Genomic DNA, 23,897 nt, shown 5'->3' with positions numbered 1-23,897 from the left:
TTGTTCAACCTTGCCCGTCTTAGAGCGAAGACCAAAGTATGGAATGTCCTCATGAGGGAACGCCTCTTTGCTGACGATGCTGCATTAACATTCCACACAGAAGAGTGTCTGCAGAGACTCATTGACAGGATTGTGGCTGCCTGCAACGAATTTGGCCTAACCATCAGCCTCAAGAAAACGAACATCATGGGACAGGACGTCAGAAATACTCCATCCATCAATATCGGCGACCACGTTCTGGAAGTGGTTCAAGAGTTCACCTGCCTAGGCTCAGCTATCACCAGTAACCTGTCTCTCGATGCAGAAATCAACAAGTACATGGGAAAGGCTTCCACTGCTATGTCCAGACTGGCTAAGAGGGTGTGGGAAAATGGCTCACTGACACGGAACACAAAAGGTCGAGTGTATCAAGCCTGTGTCCTCAGTACCTTGCTCTACGGCAGCGAGGCCTGGACAACGTATGTCAGCCAAGAGCGACGTCTTAACTCATTCCATCTTCGCTGCCTCCGGAGAATCCTCTGCATCAGGTGGCAGGACCGTATCTCCAACGCAGAAGTCCTTGAGGCAGCCAACATCCCCAGCATATACACCCTACTGAGCCAGCGACGCTTGAGATGGCTTGGCCATGTGAGCCGCATGGAAGATGGCTCCCCAAGGATGCATTGTACAGCGAGCTCGTCACTGGTATCAGACCCACCAGCCGTCCATCTCTCCGCTTTAAAGACGTCTGCTAACGCGACATGAAGTCCTGTGACATTGACCACAAGTCGTGGGAGTCAGTTGCCAGTGATCGCTAGAGCTGGCGGACAGCCATAAAGGCGGGACTAAGGAGTGGCGAGTCGAAGAGACTTAGCAGTTGGCAGGAAAAAAGACAGAAGCTCAAGGGGAGAGCCAACTGTGTAACAGCCCCGACAACCAATTTTATCTGCAGCACCTGTGGAAGAGTCTGTCACTCTAGAATTAGCCTTTATAGCCACTCCAGGCACTGCTTCACAAACCACTGACCACCTCTCGGCGCTTACCCATAGTCTCTCGAGACAAGGGGGCCAGAGGAGAATTTATCCGAATTTTATGCTTCACAACTGAGGAAAGCAACCTATCTGTTCATTTGTCTCATTGCTGTTGTGGGAATGTCCTTGTGTGGAGAAATGCAGGTGTCAGCCATGACTTCGTAATAACCTTCTAATTCAGAGGCAGAGTGCTCTGAATTCAAGTGCCAATCCAGCACTTCTGTATATAATTCAGGCTGACACTCCAGCGAAGTACGGAGGGAGCTCTGCACTGTTAGAGGCCTTGTCTTTCAGATGAAACTGTAAACACAGGTTCCATCTGACCTCTCTGGTGGATGTAAAAGATCCCATGGTACTATTCGAAGAAGAGATGGGGAGCTCTTCAATTGTCCTGGCTAATGTTTACCCCTCAACTGATATCATTAAAACAACTTACCTAGATCATATATCACGTTGCTGTCTGTACACAAGCTAGCTGTCATGTTTCCCTACAACAGTGACTAACGTGCAAAAATACTTATATAATATATATAATGTTATATAATATTATTAGTGCAAAAATACTTCATTGGCTGTGAAGCACTTTCAGAAATCCTGAAGTTGGAAAGGTGCTTTATAGATGCAAGCTTGTTCTTTTTACTTTGCTGCTGTAGGAAGTGTTATACGCCAGAAAGCCAGTTGTTAAATGATGAAACTGGAGCCAATCTTTACTTAGTCTTACATTTATTTACACAGAGTAAATATTACAAACATATAAAACCTCAAAGCCCTCCACCAGTCTCAGTAAGTGTCTCCTTATATGTGCACAGGTAAGACTCCAATTGACATCCTCCACCTGCATATAATTAAACAATTGCCGTACAATTAACAGATTCCCTTTTTCTTTGAATAAAATTTTAACATGCACAACCAAAATAATTCAAATCAAAATAAAATTCCATATTCTGTACAAAATATGACATTGCAAGACACTCCCCCCTTAATAATTTCTTTGTTTTACAAAAATAAATGCTTGTACAGAGAGATAGTTGATTACTTGCATCTGCCCAATTAATTTTAGAGATTTCTTTTCTCTCCAACATTTGTTTTAAGCCAGCAAAGTCAATCCATAACCTTTTCTCACTCACACTTTTTGTGGGGTGTACATTATTCCACACAGAACGAATATCCACATAACATTCAATGGGTATCCTATCTTCAGTACACTTCTTGTACAGAATCTCACCTAAAATATTTGACAAGTAGAACCCCATATCCACAAGAGCCAGTGTGTCTGCAGCTAAAGTATTTTTAACAACCCTTTTTATTTTCTTAGCTTCCCAAGTTGAAGGATAACATTTCTAATTTTCTCCCATCACAAGTATTCTGAAACCAGCTGCACTTGAATACCCATCAGGCAGATTAGCATGTGAAACATCACTAAAAATGACTAGCTTCATGTTCTTTGGGTCACCTAAGGATGGGAACTTAAGTACTTCCATGGGATCAAGGACTCCGGTGATGAAGTCCCGCCCTTCGAGAGCTGCTGGCCATTCAGAGGGCGGCACAGTGGCGCAGTGGTTAGCACCGCAGCCTCACAGCTCCAGCGACCCGGGTTCAATTCTGGGTACTGCCTGTGTGGAGTTTGCAAGTTCTCCCTGTGTTTGCGTGGGTTTCCTCCGGGTGCTCCGGTTTCCTCCCACATGCCAAAGACTTGCAGATTGATAGGTAAATTGGCCATTAGCAATTGCACCTAGTGTAGGTAGGTGGTAGGGAAATATAGGGACAGGTGGGGATGTGGTAGGAATATGGGATTAGTGTAGCATTAGTATAAATGGGTAGTTGTTGGTCGGCACAGACTCGATGGGCCGAAGGGCCTGTTTCAGTGCTGTATCTCTAAACTAAACTAAACTAAACTACTCATTTCTCCAGCTTTAATATTTTTAATGTTTTATTTGCCCTTAAAACATTCTCAACTTTAGGGTGTTTCATCGTAGTACTTAACTCCAACATATCAAAACTAGCATCTGGTTTAGTCTTATGTGGCCAAAAGAGCTAAAAAAATTTTCAAGATTACTTTTCCAGCCATGAGGCAGTTCACTCTAACATCTGTATCACTGAGTTGCTCTTCAAAAACCCTAACAACTAACCTTGTTTTATCCTTATAAATTCCATCCACAAGGACTTTTTCAGTGCAAATCCATCGATGTGACAAGGCTGGCTGTCCCTTATCTGGTACCTCAGAATAAACACCAAACTCTCTCCAACTCTAATTCCTTTTGTTTTGCCTCTCTTAGTTTATCCTCAAGTTTATTGGCAGTCATCAAAACTTCATGGTTGTTAAATGGATCCAAGACAAATGGTGAAGAATGAAGCTAGATACAGATCCTTTTCTTGATAGTCAGTTTATGCACAAAATGTAGCATTACGTATATCTGCCTCCTGCTTTCTCCCCCATGTCCCAAAGGCTCTCTTGACACCAACTCTAAGTCCTTAATTAAACAATGCCCTTCACCCGTGCAAGTTTAACAATATAATTAACCAACAATTAACAACAGTAATGAGGACTTGTGCTTCGAGTTCTATTGTAAGACTGTTCTTTAGCCTTCATTTCATTGTGTAATCTGTTAAGCTACAGCTTCTACAAGCAGTTTGATGTCTTTCAGAACTACTACTGTAAGATCTCTCTCTCACACAATTGGAGGCTCTTTCTCCAGTATGTGATCATTTCCTAATGCAAGAGTCACTGCCAGACCCACTATTAGAACTTGGACCGCATTTTCTTACTCTCTACTCTTTCACCTCACTTCTTGGCCATCATCCTGAACATTTAACCAATATTTAAATTTGCTAGTAGATTTTCCTGGAAGTCCGTCCATTCCTTAGACCTCTCTGAAACATATGTCACCCAAGTACCCACTCTGGGCAATTGGCTTTTGGATGTGATAGCTCTGTCCTGCGCATCATGATTGCTTTTATTACCACTATCCAACCCTTCATCAACCATATTCCGTTCCTCAGGACCTTCATCATAAAACACATAAGCATTTGAGGTACCTCGTTTCCTTCTGTCAGCCACTCAGATTCTGAGGTTTTGTAATCAATCCTGCTTAATCATAAGGAATGAACTTCAACAGTTTGATTTCCATCTTTGATAACTACTATCTTACCATTATGACCTATTACCTTACCAGGCCCTTTCCATTCCCTATGACCCTCTCTTTTGTAATACACCAGATCTCCTGAATTAAATGTTGTCTCAGATGGCTTTATACGATTTCTCAGAGGTCTCCAAATTTTCTCTGAGACCTCAGTCTTGATGAAAGCCCGTCATCCTGCATGTAAAGCATTCAAATGTGCAGAATAAAGTGGAACTAATTGTAGTACCTTCTAGAACAGGAAGACTCTTGCACAGCACAGAAGGCAATTTATGATTTCGCCCATTGACCAATTGATGGGGACTATATCCTCCAACCATCTGAAGCAAATTCTTTGCATGAATTACCCAAGCCAGGGTGGTAGTTAACTTGCAGTTTAGTTGGTCAGCTAAGATTTTATGCAGCATTTCATTGATCACTGTGAGATTCCTTTCACAGAGCTCATTGCTGAAATGAATTTCAGCTGCAGTATTCATGACCATAATGTTATGTTTTCACACATGTCTCTGAATTTGTCATTGGCAAATTCCCCTCCATTATCAGTTAGAAACTTTGCTAGTGCCCCAAGTCTGATCCCAATCCATTTCTCCATGATTTTATCCATAATCACCCTTTTGTTCTTGCTATGCTTTATTGTAAAAAGACTAAATCTGGTTGCCAGGTCTATAACATGTAGAATAAAAATATTTCTGTCTTTGTCCTATACCTTTTAAATCCATGGCAACTACCTCATTAAAGTCACATGCCAATGGAAGGCTTACAATAGGACGTCCAGTTCTTTTTACAGATTTCACACTTGCCATCAGTCTTTTCTATTAGCCTCGTACACTCTTTATCAACCACAGCTGCACCCTTTAGCAGGGTTTTTAATCTTTGACAAGACATATGAGCAGATTGTCTGTGTAACTTTAAGGTAGTATACTTTTTTTCCCTCTCTGATTCTTATCACCTGATGCCATTAATACTTCCCCAACACTCTGAGAAACATCAGGTTTTGTTAATGGATACAATAATGCCCTGACTAGGTAAACTGCAGATCCACTGACTTTCCAAAAATAACTGTCCTATCATGCTCCATCTCTAGTTTCATTTGTGCCTTTTTCATAGAAGGCTTACTCAACAGCAAAGGTATCTCACTGGAGACTACATCAGTACTGATAAAGTGGCTTATTCCAGCTATTTTACATGGAATTACAACTCTCTTTAGTGATCTCATTGCCAAACCTAAAGCAGGTAGTACTTTAATACTGCTTAACCTTGTGTCGATCCGCACTACTGAGTGAATCCAGATAACATTGTAACCAATTGGGTCCACATAATGTCAATGTGCAAGCACTATGTAACACAGCACAGTTGAACGAATCCACAATTAACATAGTCATCATAGGACTAAAACACGTCGCGACTTGTACAATTCATTCAGATTCATCATTACCTTCCTCTTCTGCCTCAGAATTCTCTGTATGTGTTATTTCAAGGACCCTGCCTCTCCGCTTTGGGCAATTAATTGCATAATGCTACTTCGAGTCGCATCTGAAGCACCTATTAACTGTTCCTTGGGCATTCCTGGGATTCATTCGCCTATTATTGCTATTCCAATTCTGTTTTCTGCTGTAATAGCCAGATCTTCTAAAGGTGCTTTCATCCTCCTTCCTCCCTGCCTTTAACTCTTCAATTGTACTCGTGCCTGTATCCAGTATCTGGACCATTTCGAAATCCCGGTAATCATTGTCTCCTCTATTCTTTGTGTCACCACAGAATGTTCTATTTGTTCCACCAAGGCTGCAGGAAATGACTGTTTCCCCAGGAATTTCTTTACAGCAGCAGACGTCTGATCCAACAGAGAGTCTTTTTCCAAGATCTGAACTCCAGTTAGAATAAGGACCCTGTCCATATGCGGCACCCTAGCACAATCCAGCAATTTAAATGCCAGCACTGAACCAGGGATCTCTAAATTGAATTTCCTCAGTCTTTTACACAGTCTGTAGAAGTCCATGATATATTCCTCCATTGAATAGCCATCTGTTTTCTGAAATCCATCAATGTCTGGCTATGTTTCGTAGGCATTTAATAGATCATCTTTCTTGTAAATTTCATCCAAGAACTCTAGTAGCAGATCCAAACCTTCATTACTATCCAGCTCACAAAATATTTCACTTCTGATTTTACTTCTGGTCGGAAGTGACAATGCCAAGGCCATATCTTGTTTCCTCGGGACGTAAACTATGTCCACATATCCACTTCATCCTTCCACTGATCATATGGTTCAGACTGACAGAACATCAGAGGGTAATCATACCCTGACAATTTACACTTGCTTTCTGCCATTTTCCACAATAGCTACTTGGATTTCAGTTTTCTCTGTGAAAAACTTTACTTGGTTTCCAACCTTCAACTTTAGGCAACCATCCTCTGCGACCATGTTATACTCCAGAAGGCTGGTTGTTAAATGATGAAACTGCAGCCAAGCTTTACTTAGTCTTACATTTATTTACAAAGTAAAGATTACAAACATATAGCTTCTTGCTCCAAAACCCTCCACCAGTCTCCGTCAGTGTCCCTTTATATGGGCACAAATAACACCCCAATTAGCACCCTCCACCTGCATATAATTAAACAATTGATGTACAATTAACAGGAATTAACAACTTGTAGTCTGCTGCTGCTCGTATGCTATTTTTATGAAAATATCTCTATATTGTTCAAAAATGTATTTCCTTAATGACTAAGGGAATTAAAGGTATTGTTTTCTTCGGTTGTTCAGGTGCACCCAAACCCAGACCGATCACCTCATCTCCGACCAAAGTTGTATGAGTTTGCAGGGAAAGTAGTTGGGAAGTGCTTATATGAATCTGCTCTTGGCGGAGCTTACAAACAGCTGGTTTGTGCACGCTTTACCCGTTCATTCCTGGCACAAATTATTGGACTCCGGATGCACTATAAGGTAATGAGGGTTTATTGGTTAAATGTGTTCTTTGTGGCTTTGGAATACATTTGACCTTTCATCAGAACTGGAAGATGTTTGAGATTAACAGTTTTTTAATAATTGATCATTGATCTGAAATATTAACTCTGTTTCTCTCTTCACAGATGTTGCCTGACATGCTGAGTGTTTTCCAGAATTTTCTGTTCTTATTTCAGATTTATAGCATCCACAGTATTTCACTTTCATTTTAGAATACAGATGTTTATTTAAAGACCTGCATGATTTCAGGTCAATCTGACAAAGTATTTGAATTGGCTAGCAATGATTGTTGTCGAAGTGATTAGGGTCTCACTTGTTTTCCTTTCTTTTTTCCTCCGTCTCGTCCCCGTTTTCCTCCCTCCCCACCCTCCCACCCCCCTGAAATCCCAGTCCAACAAAACTCAGATAAGAGCAAAATACTGCAGATGCTGGAACTCTGAAATGAGAACTAAAAGTGCCGGAAATACTCAGCAGATCGCCAGATGCTGTCAGACCTGCTGAGTATTTCCAGCACTTTCTGTTCTTCTTCCAACTTAACACAGACCTGATTGGTGTTTGCAAGGCTAGCTTTTTGATTCTGACACTGTGCTTTGAATGATTCTGTTTGTCTCCATTCTCCTCCCCCAAGCCTACATTGTTTTCAGCTACTATTGAAGCAAATGGTTGGCTCTGGGGATGGAGCTGCAGATTATTCAGAAAGTGGAACTACAGATGAAAGCCGCTAGAATAAGTGAGGAACTTGATGAGTAAATGATTTTCAACAATGGTACTTAACTGTAGCCTTACATTTCTACTTAAATAAGTTACTTAGAGTCCACGAAAGTTGAATTTTTAATGGTTGATCTGCTGGAAACCAGTTTAATGGTTGGAAGTAGATTTCTTGCTACATGCCTTCATTTATTGCTTTGCATTTTGCCTTTGATCTAAATTGCCCATTAGCTTCAGATTAGATGTTGATACAGATAATAAATGTCAGTCACTGCTCACGCTGACTCTAAAGGAAAGGAAATCATAAATGTGCCCTTTTCCTGTAATAGTGTCAATGGCCCAAATGGGGGAAAAATATCATTTTTAACTGTTCACGTCTTTACTGCTTTGCCAAGCACCAGAATGTCGGCAATGTGATTAGTTTACAAACCATCTCTGCCTTATCACCTCTGCTTGCAGTATTTTGCAACAGATGATCCGGAATTCTACAAGAGTAAAGTATGTTACATCTTGAAGAATGATGTGAGTGAAATGGACCTTGTTTTTGCTGAGGAAAAATATAACAAGTCGGGACATTTGGAGAAGGTAGAGTTGTTCAATCATTTCACTTGATAGTGTCTGATATGAGGTTTTATGTTGTGCCCTCTTGTTGCCTAATGGAAACCATCTAATGTTATTTACTCTATTGTAATCCTTCATGATCTTGAAGATCTCAATCAGGTCACCCCTCAACTGTATCAGGCTCAGTCAAAATAAGCCACAACTTCTCAAGCCCCTCTTCATTAAGAACCCATCATTCCTGGTAACATTTTGCTGTACCTTTTCCAGGTTTTATATCCTTTTATAACCAGAGGGCACAGATTAAAGTGATTGGCAAAAGAACCAGAGGTGACATGAGGAAACGTTTATTTACACAGCGGGTTGTTGTGATCCGGAATGCACTGCTGAAAAGGTGGTGGAAGTAGATTTGATAGTAACTTTCAAAAGGGAATTGCAAAACAATTTCAAAGCTGTGGGGAAAGAGCAGGAGAGTGGGATTAGTTGGACAGCTCTACCAGAGTCGGCACGGGTGCAATAGGCTAAGTGGCCTCTTTCTGCAATGTATCATTCTGTGATTCTTAAAACCAGCTGCCAAAAACTGTACATAATACTCCAACTGCAGCCTAACTAAGGTCATGTACAAGTTCAATATTACCACATTGCTTTTATATTTTATGCCTCTAGATACAAAAACAAGAATTTCTTGTTATTTACTTTTGCTGCCAACTTCTGATGATAAGTATAATTGCATGCCAATGTACTTAAGGTATAAATATTTTCTCTTTCTCAATTTTAAAATGTATAACTTTACATTTCTCTGCATTAATGCATCTGCCTGTCTTATGGTTTTGGTCACGTTTGCCATGCTCATCCCTCTCCCAACAATTTGGTGCCATCAGCAAATTTTGATATTGCTCCTTCAATTCCTAAGTCCAGATGATCTATATATATCTTAAATAAAAGTAGTGCCCAACATAGACACCTATGGAGCACCACTCACCTATTTTTCCAGGCTGAGAAACTTTCCTTTATCTCTATTCTTTGTTACTAATTTGTCTACAAAAATCTTTCAAGTTTATCTTATACTCCTTCTTACATTTGTTATTCCCCTATTGTAGTTTTTCTATATTTATTCATTCTATTTGACCTGACTTTTTTTCCCTATGTAATCTAATCAATCCTAACCTTCGATGCACTTTATTTTCTTAACTGGAATGCACTTGATTTGAAAACTTTTCCTTCTTCTGTTTCAACAGCTGTCATGGTAAAGCTATAATTCTATTTACCAATGTTTCCTTCCAATTATTCTGAGCAAAACCCCTCTTTTTGTCTTGGTATAATTTGTTTGTTTTTTTCAAGCTAATTATCCTTGTGCTTTTTTCCTTTTCTATTCTTACACTGAACCTAAATATATTTATGATCCCTTATCTTTAGATCATCTTTGCTCTGCCTCATTACCCAGAACCAGGTCATGTAGTATTTTCTTCCTTATTAGAGGCGAAGCATGTTACCTCTCTAATCTATCCATTCCTATATTTGTAAGAAGACGGCATATAGTAAGACTGAGATTACTGCATTTGAAATACTGTATTTTAATCAATCCCTTAAATCACGAAACTCTCTTTGTGAATCCTTTTATGCCCCCGACATTGAGGGTTCTGATGTGAATCTCAACTTCTGGCTGATTCCCTCTCCCAGTGCTTTGCACCTGCTCCTTTTCTGGGTATCTGGAAGCAATACTCCATTCTGGAATCACTGAGCCTACTGGCAGTATCAATGAGGAAGCTTCCACATATCCTTCCTTGGGTCACTCCTTTGAGCATGTTCATTTTATACCCTTTCAGGTTATAGAGCTAATAGCTGGAGGTGCACAGATACCAGTAACCAATGACAACAAGATATTCTACCTGAACATGCTGGCACAATACAGACTGGCCAATCAGGTGCGACAGGAAGTAGAGTGTTTCCTTAAAGGTATGATATCGCACCTAGTCAGCAGTGATGGAAAATGAGTAGAAATGAAGTGGAGGCATTACAGTTGTGAAGTCCTGTGCAATTGGTCTCAGTAGCCAAAAATTTAATCATAATGCTTAACATAAAGAACTGAGGTTGCTCTTGGCCAATGTTTCCATCTTTTTTGGTAGGGCAATTAATTTTGTGCAGTATGTTCTTTGTTTAGTTCCTCCTTCTGAGCCTCCCAATGCTGATCTCAGGAGAGAGCAAAAGATCTAGAGTTAGGCCTCTGCATGTGTCTGCTCAGAGATGTAAGAGAGTGGCCTCAGGCAATCCACTCTCCAGTCCTTTATACTACGAACAATATCCTGCTTGATGCTGACCATTATATGAACAGTCCTTATATTCTAGAACAGTCTTTTCCACATATTTATCAACTTCTGTGTAAAATAGTTAAATCTAAACTCTTCACTTTCCCAGTTCTGAGTCATGTCCATGCATTTGGTACCACAACACACTTTGATATTCATATTTGTAGTTGAGGCAATATAAATTGAGGGATTTCTTCCAGCAGGAAAATAAATCTAATCAAAAAATTAGTGGAGACACTTATTACAGCAGAGTTTTATATATATTTGTGATCCATACATTAGGGCGGATGGGGGAAGATATTTCTTTCATAATAGGAAGTGCAGCTTCCTCCATCATGGCCATACGTTCTCCCAGTGTTGATTGTGAAAGCCTCATGAATGCTAGATGTTCCATCTGACACTGAATCAGATGTGCCAAGGAGGCGAAGAAAAGAACGCTGAAAGTGGCTGAGGAAACGAACTGCTGTCATGCATTCTGGACAGATGCAAGTTTAAATCACTGCCCTCACTTCCTGAAGTAGCCACATTTAGAAGAGAGGTGATAAGCAGAGGCAAAAGATTCAGTCATATCTGGGTAATCTGGTGCTTCCTGGCTGTAAGGGCATTGATAGTGATTTTGGAGCAAGGTGCATGCTCAGTCTATCAGCTGTAAGCAGTAGGCCAAGAAAAGTAAAATAAAAATACAAAAAGGAAGAACAGACTTGGAATTGTTATACCTTTCTTGTCTTCAGGACATCTGAGTGTTTCTTATCTATTTAGTTACTTTTGAAGTGGTCACTATGTAAAAAAGGAAATATGAATTAAAGAAACTTTGCTCTAAATGATATCTTCACATTTTTTCTGTTTATTGCAGGTTTGAATGAGTTAATTGCAGAAAATCTCTTGGCTATATTTGATGAAAATGAGTTGGAGGTACGTAATGGCACATGAGGTGGCTCATTGTGACCAATATCCCATCTAAATTTTTTTCATTGTGCACGACCTGTTCATTTGAATGCATGATACCATTACATTTTTTTGTACTGCCGTGTATGCACAGTAACTTAAAGGAGTCAACTTGTGAGCAGTCTTCCTGGTTGCTGCACAGCCGGCCATGGCGTTTACAGGGAACATTGGTTGTTGCTGTTTTCAGGCTAATATTTTGACAAATTTGTCTTAATATTGGGTAATGAGTTCGTACTTGCGCTGTACACCAGAGAAGTTGAAAGATTTTTGTTGAAAAGATGCTACCTGATTTAGTATAAATGATTGCAGCATTGTTTTCTGATGCATGTTACAATTGTGATGATTTTTGAATACCTAAGTCTGCCCTAATGCTCAGATGTAAATCATGGTCCTTTTATCTCCTGCAGTACAACATGATGCAATGTACTGGCACAACCTAGTGCATGAGGAACTACTTGTTCAAGTGTGAAATTGTGACATTTATAAGATTTTACAAGAACTGCGAGTTGGTCAATATGTTTTTTCTAACACAGGTTCATATCCAAAATGGTCTGAAAGTCTCATGTGAAATTAATTTGGGGAAGTCTTAATCCAGTTTTCAATGGACATGAGTCCATAGCACAAAATGCACATTATTTGGCACTGTTATTCAGCAAACAACAATGTCTGGTGTGGGAGATGGAAATGTTGCATTGGTGCAGTAGGAATTTTTTCTGAGGTTTGGAGTTTTGACATGATGGGATAGTAAAAGAGATCTTCACCTAAAGTGTGTGGCCATGCTATACTGGACCTGAGAGTGCTTGATGATGCAACTCTTCTGAAGTGATTCACACTAGGATATAGGACACAGGTAGCAGCTGGCTTTGAGTGGTCACTTTTATGTGCGAGCACAATCATTCATTGTTGGTGGACAGTTTATCTGTAGAAGACATCACAACTGACTCCAACCCTTCCAGACATGCTGCATCACATGTCCATGCTTCAAGCAAGGGTTGCTGGCTGCCAACCAGATCTTTAAATAAAAACTTTAAAATGCTAACTTTCAAATTGGTTCTGAGAGACTTTGGCTTCCACAGTTTGAGTCTTGGAGCATATTCGGAGTAACTGCTAATTCAGCTGAATTGGAGTTTGTATAATTTGTTTTTAGTTGTGTACTATAGGTGTCATTGTGTATGCTGGGGGACTGCTGCTTTGTTTCAGCTTGCTGTGGGTGGATGCGACACCATCCCATGAACTACTCATTATTTTTTTTTAGAGATACAGCACTGAAACAGGCCCTTCGGCCCACCGAGTCTGTGCCGACCATCAACCACCCATTTATATTAATCCTATACTAATTCCATATTCCTACCACATCCCCACCAGTCCCGATATATTTCCCTACCACCTACCTATCCTAGGGGTAATTTATAATGGCCAATTTACCTATCAACCTGCAAGTCTTTGGCATGTGGGAGGAAACCGGAGCACCCGGAGGAAACCCACGCAGACACAGGGAGAACTTGCAAACTCCACACAGGCAGTACCCGGAATTGAACCCGGGTCACTGGAGCTGTGAGGCTGCAGTGCTAACCACTGCGCCACTGTGTCGCCCTTATGTTGCCATTATGTTTTTGAGACTTGTCCATAATGACACTGTGCATGCATGTATCAGTTCCTGATGATTACTCTCTTATATCATCTGTGTAGAATAATTTCCATTCATGGGGCAGACATTTTGGTTGTGTGGTGTGGTTCTCCCACTTCCCTCCCTCTATTTTTCTCTCTTCCCCTCCCTTCCCCTCCCTTTATTGCCTGAAGATAGTGATTACGGCTGGGGGTCTTTGGTGGTCCTTTGGTGGTCTTCGAGTACCTTGGCCAAGTAGCTGTTCTCCATCACGTGTGAAGTGTGGTTCCACTAGTATTGGTAACTTTCCAATACTTTGCCGAAAGCCACTCTCCATATTTGAACCTAGTTGAGTGTTGGTTATTTGATGCTAAAGGACATTGCAACCAAGCCAGAGCCTGTCTTCACAGGAAGCATAGCTGATTTTCTTTTGTTTCTCCCAATGCCGGCAGCCAAGATCAGCACAAATCAGCGTTGAAGCTGGATCCTTACGGTCTGAAAGGGTCGCCATTTGGACACGGCCATTTGGGCAACCAGTGAAATGTTATGTTTTTAATGCTATTATTTTTGACTTTTGCTGTGAAGGTGAAGAAGTGTACTGCCGCTAATCTCTTCTCACCACTAGATGGCACTAATGCACCTAGAATGCCTATTTGCAAGTTGAATGAAGTCCTGCGCTGCAACAGTAAAATGCTATGATATGCAGCATAGGAGATTTAAAGCTAAAGCACTTGGTGAATAAGTAAAGCTATTGTTCTGTGACCAAGGGGTGTGGCCTGCTGTCAGGTTTCTACCTATGGCACTGTTGATTGAGGATTTAAGAATTCTATGCACCTGGCTTCCATAGTCTGCTGACTTACTGTTTCTCCTACTGTGGAAGTATCAGATAGGAATTTATCTTGTCTTGTGCGTCATTATGGGTGAAGGCCCATATCCTGCAACTTGGTGTGACACTGCTCTAAATGTGTATACAATACCTTGACATCGTGAAAGGTCTTCGAATATTGACTTTCACGGGAGAACAGAGCATATTCTTTTGTTTCTTATTCCCTCTTTCCTCCTTTTGAGCTGTTTTTATAAAATATATATATATATGTATGTTAAAAGCTAAATTCAGTCTTCTTGCTTGCTGTTGCTTTAGTTTTTTTCTTTTTCCCACCTATTTCTGCCTGCTCTTCAAAAATCCCAGGAATATGATCAGCTCCGTCTTCACTGTTTCTCAGATCATGTCTTTATCTATATCACCCTGTTTACAGCCTGCATCTTCTCTGTTCCTCACTCATAAGTGTTAAAAACCTGTGTTTATCTAATGTGATACTGAGATCCTAAATTTGAAAGCTGAAAATGCATAATGGGTGTCTAATGGCCTCTGAAAGAGACAGACAGTGTGACACCTGAAACATTAGCCTTTTTTATGTGCTGCTAGCTTTTCTCAGATTTTCAGCATTCACAATTTCCCCTTTTGTCATTGAATTGTGGCTGTTCTTTCAACTTGTATTTCTTCCAATGAGTGGCTTATGAAGCTGTCCTCTTAGCGTGCACCCTGCATCTGTATAACATATCATTTAAACCTTTCATTTCCACACACCTCCTGCCAACTTTTTCAGTTATAATTTCCTTTGCCCTTAATTATAATGTGAACTTGTCATTCTTTAATTACACCCTCCCACCATTTCTCTTTCCCCTATTGCTTCCTGAGCAATAGCCTCCCCTCCTATACCGCACTCTTCAATACTGGGACTGTGGACAATGTTGTGGCAGATCCGCTAGTTCTTTTCCAAGTAGAATTAATGTGTTGACTATGCTTTGCTGATCTTAAACTTTTTTTTTGCAAGTTACTTTTGTGACTCTCATTGTTAAATTCTGACCTCCAGCTGTTGATGTGTGGGACCGGCAACATCAATGTACTTGATTTCAAGACCCATGCTGTCATTGTTGGAGGGTCCTGGCACTTTCGAGAGAAGGTAAGCCCTCAATAGCGACATAATGTGGAGCTGTAACACCATGGCTGATGCAGCTCAGAGCTTGAGTATTACAAGCAAACAAAAGATTTTAACATCAAATGCAAAATGTTTGAAATACACAGCTCTGAAAAAAGATATGTTGATGCTTTATCAGAATAGATTTTAATTGCCTCTCTTTAATATGAACTACTATTGTAGTGTAACTCACCTTTTACTGAAGTTTATTATATAAATCAGTTTAGTCTGAAACGGGGCACGTCCTGTTTGCATTTGCGTATAGGGCAGTAGGGATAGATCTGAATGTCAATGGCTTTTGTGGAATAATGATTTGTTCTTTTGTTGTCACTATTGAGGAATAAAGATTTCAAATGTTTTATTTTGGTAGCTTTGCCAACCAGGAACTGCAGCTAGATTATTGGCGCCTAATAGTAGTAGTGAATAAGATTGTCAGAATTCTTAAATCTGTGCCTTCTCTTGCCCCCATCCACAGGTAATGAAGTGGTTCTGGACGGTGGTATCCAGTTTCACCCAAGAAGAGCTTGCTCGGTTGTTGCAGTTCACAACAGGCTCCTCCCAGCTGCCTCCAGGAGGATTTGTGGCCATGTGCCCTTCTTTCCAGATTATCGCAGCACCTACACAGAGTACCTTGCCCACAGCCCATACTTGGTAAGTAGTTAGGCAAAAGGAATACAGCTGGGTTGCAGTTGTGGGCATATGGCACATACCCACTGGCATTTCGGGAGAAAAGCGTATGCTCCACTTTCCAGCTGCTGAAAATGGTGCCGTGCACTTTTCTCCCCTCAGTGCTACCCCTCAAGTGCTACTACCACATCTGAAGAAGTTAGGAAATGGTTCTTGACACACAGGCCGGTAGATGTGTGGAACTCTCTCCCTTTAAAAAGCAGTAGATGTGAGCTGAATTAATAACCTGTGTCTGAGGTTTATAGATCTTTGCTAGACACAAAGGTATTACAGGATATATGGAGCCAAGGTGGGTGGATAGAATTGGGATACAGATCAGCCATGATCTCATTGAATGGTGGAACAGACTCAAGGGACTGAATGGCCAAATCCTGCTATATGCTGTAGGTAGGACTTCGAACAGAAGTTCTCACATTACAATGCACAGAGGTGGAATCCCCTTTTCAACAGCTGAAGTACTGGACTGCTGTGTTCCTTGGTTGTGGGGTGAGGTAGGGGTCCACTAACAATGCCATGGGGTGATGGAGGGAGTGATGCTGGAAGTGGGCAAATTTGTTCCTCTCCATTAATAGTAGCACTGAGGTAAGGGAGGCCATAAGGGAAAGTGGGGGAGGAATGGAAAAAGGAAGGCATATTATGGATAGCAGTGAAGGAGAGAGGGATATGAGCAGAAGCAAGGAGTGGTGTTTTGGGGATGGAGAGGAAGCAGAGTGCCATTAAAAGAATGTACTAAATTCTACTGCAAAATCATCTACAATGGAGATTCAAAAATAAAAACATTTCAGGGGAGATTACCCCTCCCCACCCCAAACACCTTCTTTCCCCAAACTCTGCACTACTTGTACAGATGCAAAAGATACAGGGGGATTATGAGGAAGCACTTTTTTGTGCATTGGGTGTTAATGACCTGGAACTCGCCCACAAGGGTGGTCGAAGCAGAGACAATGACTTCAAGAGGAAGTTGGATTGTCACCTGAGCGAAATAGACTTGCAGGCTACGGGGATCGAGCCAGGAAGTGGGACTGACTGCATAGCTCCATGGCGAGCCGGGCCGAAAAGCCACCTTCTGTGCCGTAAATAACTCTGACTCTAAATACAAAAGCAATAATGCTAACACTGAGGAAATGGTGTTGATGCTTGATGGCAAAACTATAGGTTTATTGACAGTAGTGAAGGAAGGGATTGATCCACTGTAAATGACTTTTGTACTGACCAATTCTTTTTATATATATATATATATATCTAGCTTTAACCAGTTGTGCCTTCCTACTTATGATTCCTACGAGGAACTGCACAAAATGCTGAAACTGGCCATTAATGAAGGCAGCGAAGGATTTGGGATGCTGTAATTGTGAGGCTTTGGAACGTAAAACGTGGATCTATCCAGTGGCATGCTGAGAAAAGCAGCACAGGGTCCGGGGACGACCAAGTTAAAGATTGCCATGGTTTGTCCATATCTACCGTACCCGCTCTCAAGACAGAAATAGATTGAGCAATGATAATCACTGCTCTATTCCAACCTGAGCCTTCAGTTGCTGGGCGAGCAAGTTTGAAAGATAGTGAGAGATCAGCACGCGACAGTCAACATTTTCCAAACTCAGCCTGTAATGCCAGCAGTACATACAAGCACTCAGTTCCAAAATGAAGCGGAGGTTTTTCGGGTTTCGTGATCAACGTGATCCTTCTGCATTTATCTAATTTACCAATAGCTTAATCTGGGAAGTTCTTTAGAGACTTAGTCATCTGTTTGGAGGTTTGTCAGGAAGTAGGGAAAAAAACATTTTGAATCCTCACACGCAACACCGAACTCCATATGTCAATTCTGTTTCTGTAGCACACAGCAGTCTGTGTCAAACAGCATTTTGTACACGTGACTGCAAAAGGGCTTGTACCTGGACTTCCAATCTCAAGCTATTGAGAGGTTTAGTGACCTTGTTCTGACCTCTGAACTTGCAAGGTCATCCTATGGTACCAGGCACTCAATGTGAAAGATATCAAAAGCAATGCCAGGTTCTGTGCCCTTTCTCCTAGGTTCTTCTGTTAATTGAACTTAAGTCAGCTGTTGTTCTCTTCCTTGATGAATGACCCTCACAACCAACCTCACAAACATTCAGATAAATGCACTTTTTCTGTGCGTTGTGTTTTGCTGTTGCTGAGCTGCTGAGGCTGATTCCAGCCATTCACAGGTTGGCAAAAAGATGGTTATAATTTTGGTGTAAGACTTCATTCAAATTTCCATTTGCAGTTTTCAGGCCTAATACAAAAGCAAAATACTGTGGATGCTGGAAATCTGAAATAAAAACAGAAAATGCTGGAAATACTCAGCAGGTCAGGCAGCATCTGTGGAGAGAGAAACAGATTTAATGTTTCAGGTCGATGACCTTTCGTCAGAACTGATGCAACTTTCAGGAGTTTGTTGTTAAATAATTAAGATAATGAAGTGGATGAAGAATAAGTTGATCAACAATGAAGGGGATTGAAATGTGGGAGCACTAGATGTCTCCAGTGCATTATTGTAAATAGAGTACCATATAACATTCAGTAAAAATCAGAACTCTAGAGGCAGAAAATAAGCACTATCCCAATTCTCAATTATATGCTAAATTCTCTCTAAAAGGTTATTATTAGGAGCCTTGTCATGAGGACCTGATTAGAAAGAAGTGATTATTTTACTTGGTTAATGAGGCTGATGCATGTTGTATCAGGTTGTGGTATATTGCAGATAATTCTAGTGGGAAGTTAGTAATTATTTTGTGGATTGTCGAATGTAAACAAAGTGGTTTTTAAAGACAGGTTTCCCCATACAACTGGAGACCAGCTGGGTTGCATGGATCCAATTTTTTTTTATTACAGGGACATCACAAGCTGAAGTACAGAGGGTGGAGACAGTCTCTGATTTCAATGCCACAGCTAAGAGAAAGCTTGCTCATTACAGAATCAGCTACAGATAGAACAAAAGACAACTTCAAAATTGGGTTTCCTTTTTTGCCCGCCCATCTCATTCTTCTTCCATCAACCCACTCAAATACTGGTAACAAGGAGGTACACTGGTTGTGTGTACCGTTAATTTCCCCTCTTCTATTCTCTGTCAAAAAATCATAAACTGCATTTCTCCACACTCCTCCACATATGGCCAGGTCTCCGTACAGATTTTACAACATAGGTCAGAGAGCAAGAAAGGGTGTTACCTTAACCAATCAAAGATATTTGTAGCTAGCAGAATTTAGAGTAACCTGACAGCATAATACACATCTCTAAGAAGAAATTAAGAGATTGAGTTATATTAAAATTCTTTAACTACAGATAAAAGCCAACTTTTAAGTCTTTCACAATTGCCTTAGGCACCGTTCTAGTAAGGATCTTGGAATTATAGGTTAGGAAAGTCCATAATGTATAATTCCACTTTGCAAAGATGGTTAAGTCCCTTGCTTTTTTAAAAAAAAAGGATTCCAACATTCCCACTTCAATAAAATGCATACTACTCTGGTTCCTCAGTGAATGACAAATAAAACATGTATCTATCATTACTGGTGTCTCTCTATGTCTGGCATGTGCTTCCTCTCACCCTCTCCCTTCTCCCTCTCCCTTTTCTTTCTCCCCCTCGCCCCTCTCCCACTCCCCCGTCTCCCACTCCCCACTCTCCCACCTCCCACTCTCCCCCCTCCCACTCTCCCCCCCTCCCACTCTTCCCCCCTCCCACTCTTCCCCCCCTCCCACTCTTCCCCCCCCCACTCTTCCCCCCCCTCCCACTCTTCCCCCCCTCCCACTCTTCCCCCCCCCACTCTTCCCCCCCCTCCCACTCTTCCCCCCCCTCCCACTCTTCCCCCCCTCCCACTCTTCCCCCCTCCCACTCTTCCCCCCCCCCCACTCTCCCCCCCTCCCACTCTTCCCCCCCCTCCCACTCTCTTCCCCCCCCTCCCACTCTTTTCCCCCCCCCCTCCCACTCTTTTCCCCCCCCCTCCCACTCTCTCCCCCCCCTCCCACTCTCTTCCCCCCCCCTCCCACTCTCTCCCCCCCCCCTCCCACTCTTCCCCCCCCCCGCCCTTCATTCCCCCCCCCCCCCCGCCCCGGCCCTTCCTCCCACACCCCCTTATTCCCCACCCATCTGGAGCTCATCTCTGCTGCAAGAAAGGTTCACTCATTGCTTTGATTTTGTTGCAGGGATGTGGTGCTTTCCAGTTCTGAGCAGTCACTGTCCTGGGTTCGGACAGTTTTACTACAGTGTTCCTTAATGTTGTCAGTTAACGATTTAAAGCAGTTGCAATGCTTAAAGGGGGAACAAATTCATTAAAGAGCTTCGGCTGTAGCCAATTCTTGATTGGTTTTAACGCCTCTTCTGAAGTGTCAGACATTAATTGGGTGTGTTGGTGAGCACAAATAAATGTTTTACTAATGGGAATAGTTTTCCTTTTAAAAACATGGACTTTATGAATTTAAGAGGAATTTTACTTTCATAGTATTTTCCCCTAGAACACTGCTTGCCTTTTCGTAGATCTTCAAGTTGTTTTTAGCAGCCTGACCTGTAGCTCCTAGAAACTTGCAACATTGGCTCTGAAAGCTGGGGAAAGAGCTGCTGAGCTGAGCTGGGCTGGGCACACTGCCCCATTCATGAGGGTTTCTTCAGCCCCTGTGATAACCTGAAGTTCCAAGTAATTTAGGAGTTCATGTGGCTGTTTCCAATGACCAGTCTATTCTATGTAAAAAATTGTGGAGTTATTATAGATACTGATTTGAATTGTAAATTCACTTCTGGGATGCATTATCGAGAGCCCTGAATGGTTTGCATTTAACTGCCTCAAAAAACTGTATTGTGACAATATTGTACTTTGGGGACGGGATTGCAATGGAATTTGGGAGTTATTATGATCTGCATCTGGGTGTTTAGTGCAGTTAGGGGAGAACAGAGTGATATTCTAGGAGTACATTAAAACTAGAAGTTTAGAATTGCAGCAAAGCAGTTTTGGCTTCAAAATTATGCTAAACTTTAACGTATAAATTGGAGTCAGTTTCGGCTCAACACCCAAAGAGAAGTGGGAGAACCTCTTCTTCCATTGAATCTGACCACTTTTTTCCTCTGGCATCAGGTTAGTTCCTGACTCCCAACTTGGACTGCAGATACAATTATAGCATTACTACAGTTTAGACACAAAATTCAGAAGTGACCTTCCAAAAATATGAAATATGTCTTTTTCGAATTAAGGGGTAGAAATAGTTCAGCAGAAGTAGCATATTATTAGGTTAAACAAGGCAGGAGGGTGTGCATAGATCAAGGGTTTCTTTTACCACTGTAGATATTATTTTGTTATGAGAAGCAGTGTATTTAACACAACCACTGCCTGATAAAGCTCCCTCTTGTGTGGTCCTTCTCAGTTCATTCTTGCCAACAAATTTTGAACACATTTTTTGTCTCTTCCTCATCTGGAAGTACTGTTTTTTTTTCAATGCAAAGCTCTTTGTTTTACTAGATAAACCAGATTAAACAGGATTAAATACAAAGTTGTTCTAAAAAGGAGGGACTAATCTAAATGCAAGTTCCCATTGTGAAACTAAGCAATTTTTTTCCTATAAATTTTATTAAGTCAGTCATTGCAAATCCAAGCAGGAAAGCAGTCAAACATTTAGCAATTGATAGCCAAGGTGTGAATATATTCTTTAAAGAGAGAGATTGTACTCTGATTTACATATTGCTACAGTTGTCTTACATTTTCTTTATGCAACATTTGCAAGTAGGCATATTTGCACATATCTTTACATATTTCAGGGTGGACTCTGGATGTGTTTGTCAGTCACTGGCTCATAGATGCTATCTTATCAGGGGTGTTATTGAGTCATCTTCAACATTTGAGAGTAGATGGGAGTGAGAGCGTGGGGCATGGGAGGAGGGAGTGTGGGGTGAGAGAGCATAAGGAAGAACGTGTGGTGGCAAAAGAGGAGTGGGGGGGGTGGTGGTGAAAAAATGTTCTAGTGGTATTGTATAGGGGAAGGGAGAATTGTTGCAGTGAGTTGAGTGCCTTTGATGGAAAACATTTATAAAACACTTTGAGGAAGAATGCTGGAGGGAAGCCTTTCCAATGCTGTAAGTGAGTATACTGAGAGGGCTGGCATGGATATTAATAAAGGAATTAAGAGCAGCGAGTGTTGCAGGGAAAGGATAATCAGTTGCTTTACTGGACTCTCAGAACATTAATATCACAGTGATTTAGTTATTATTTTCAGCAGTAAGCGAAAAAGAGTGGGGAGGAATAATCACATTGAAGAAACTACTTAACTCTTAACATTTTTATCATTATCTATGCTTTTTCTCAAAAAAAAAGTTTCAGAACAGATGTTTTCCAGTTACTGAGCAGACATTTACTGCTGTGAAAAGATACTTAGCAGACGCTTTTTACCAATGTGGACACATTACTGCCAGCTGAAATGCAGACAAGTTAGAAATGTCCAGAGAGGATATTTAAATTGGCAGACCTAATAAAAATGGTTACTTTTTTATCCTCTAGTATTTAAGTTGAAGAAGTTTATATTTACTGTGTTGATGGTTTATCATTCATTCTAAAAGGGGGGGAAGAAGCCTTTTAAGTACATCAAAACAGTAGCTAGGGGTGTGACATGGTGATAAGAAAATGCTGCATGGGAATTTTTTTTATTGGGAATCATTAATATCAGGGTCACCACTTAAGTGTAAAATACTTACTCCTGTATGGATTCCACCATTATTTGACAGGAAGAAACTGCATGTGTTGAAATAAAAACAGAAATTATTTACGATACACAACACGTCTGTTAGCACGTGTAAAAAGAAAAGATTTTGGACATGGATTCTTTGCCATAACTGCAAACTGAAAAATAAATCAATTCCACTTTCAAGTTCTGATGTAAGACCTATGTCTGAATTGTCAATTTGTCTTTTCTGTTTACAGATGCTAACAAACCAGCTGTGTACTTCCAGTATTTTCTGCTTTTACTTAACATTTCATAGGTTTCATCTGTTGACGGACTGTCTCATGGAGTGGAGGAGTCTTCTGTCTTAGTCAATCACATTCATTGCAAACGTGCTCAGACGACGGGCAGCTGGCATTTGTCTGCTGGCCAGCAACTTTGTATCGTTTGTCTTTTTAGAAGCAGATTGAGATTAATTTGTTTTAATTTCCAGCACATCAGTGCTGAGTTCTACTGTATATAGAACCTGCTTTAATGTATCTTGATGGTTGCAGCACTGAAAACTGGCGAATGGACATAGTCTGTGGGGGTTTCTTATCCTGTATCATGGAAGTGATTTAACAAATGAAGGCATCGATGCTCATAAACATATTCTATCCAATCCTTGTTCCCTTTCCTAATACCGGAGTTTTATAAATTATCTTTGGTCATTCCAGAGCATTAATACAATCAACCTTCAGAATATGGTAATGTAGATTTGACTTGTGGGGTGATGGTTTGTGATATAGGGATGGTGCAAAGACTACTTTGGCTAAAAGACCAGTAACATAGTTTCCTTCGTTATTCCAATCAACTGTTAGATCTCAGAGAATGTATAATGAAAAAATAAATGAGCTAGAGCCCGCACTTTGCTTACAGAATGCACTGGATCATGTGTTGTCCACTTCAATGTTTTCACCATGTCACTAGTATTGCCAGACTGGGATGTTTTTGATATTGTACCACGTACGTAGTCCAGCTCAACAGTGTTTGGCTGTGAACTGAGTGTTATTTATTTGTAAAAGACTGGTACAGATAATTTTATATTTTGAATGCTGTTTGCAATGCTTGATGGTATGGATACTCTTGATTTTTTTTGAATATTTATACTGTTTATGATTAAAAGTGGGTGAATGAATGTGGTGTAGTCATTTTTTTCATTTTTGGAATCTTTGTAGAAATTCAGCTATGTAACAGAAGAAAATATTAAACATTTTATCTATTTATATAAAAGTTTTGACAGCCTCCATTATATTCCAGATGTCCCACTTTGTTCAACTCTGATTTGTTGGCATTTTAT

At 40.8% G+C, this 23,897-nt stretch overlaps 1 protein-coding gene across 1 annotated transcript in view; it reads left to right on the top strand.

Moving 5' to 3' along the window:
* Positions 1–19,710, top strand: part of arel1 (apoptosis resistant E3 ubiquitin protein ligase 1) — a 93,344-nt gene extending 73,634 nt beyond the window's left edge. Inside the window, exons 12-18 of the mRNA XM_068038136.1 lie at positions 6,912–7,091; positions 8,280–8,405; positions 10,205–10,334; positions 11,538–11,596; positions 15,110–15,199; positions 15,690–15,865; positions 17,148–19,710. Of these exons, the coding sequence (XP_067894237.1) occupies positions 6,912–7,091; positions 8,280–8,405; positions 10,205–10,334; positions 11,538–11,596; positions 15,110–15,199; positions 15,690–15,865; positions 17,148–17,250 (864 nt within the window). The 3' untranslated portion in view covers positions 17,251–19,710. The remainder of the gene's footprint in view (positions 1–6,911; positions 7,092–8,279; positions 8,406–10,204; positions 10,335–11,537; positions 11,597–15,109; positions 15,200–15,689; positions 15,866–17,147) is intronic.
* Positions 19,711–23,897: the final 4,187 nt, after the last annotated feature.

The sequence above is a fragment of the Heterodontus francisci genome, chromosome 9 (genome assembly GCF_036365525.1).
Source record: "Heterodontus francisci isolate sHetFra1 chromosome 9, sHetFra1.hap1, whole genome shotgun sequence".
In the NCBI taxonomy this organism is placed as follows: Eukaryota; Metazoa; Chordata; class Chondrichthyes; order Heterodontiformes; family Heterodontidae; genus Heterodontus; species Heterodontus francisci.
Note: the sequence above shows the minus strand (reverse complement) of the source record. Positions and strands in the feature narration are given on the sequence as shown.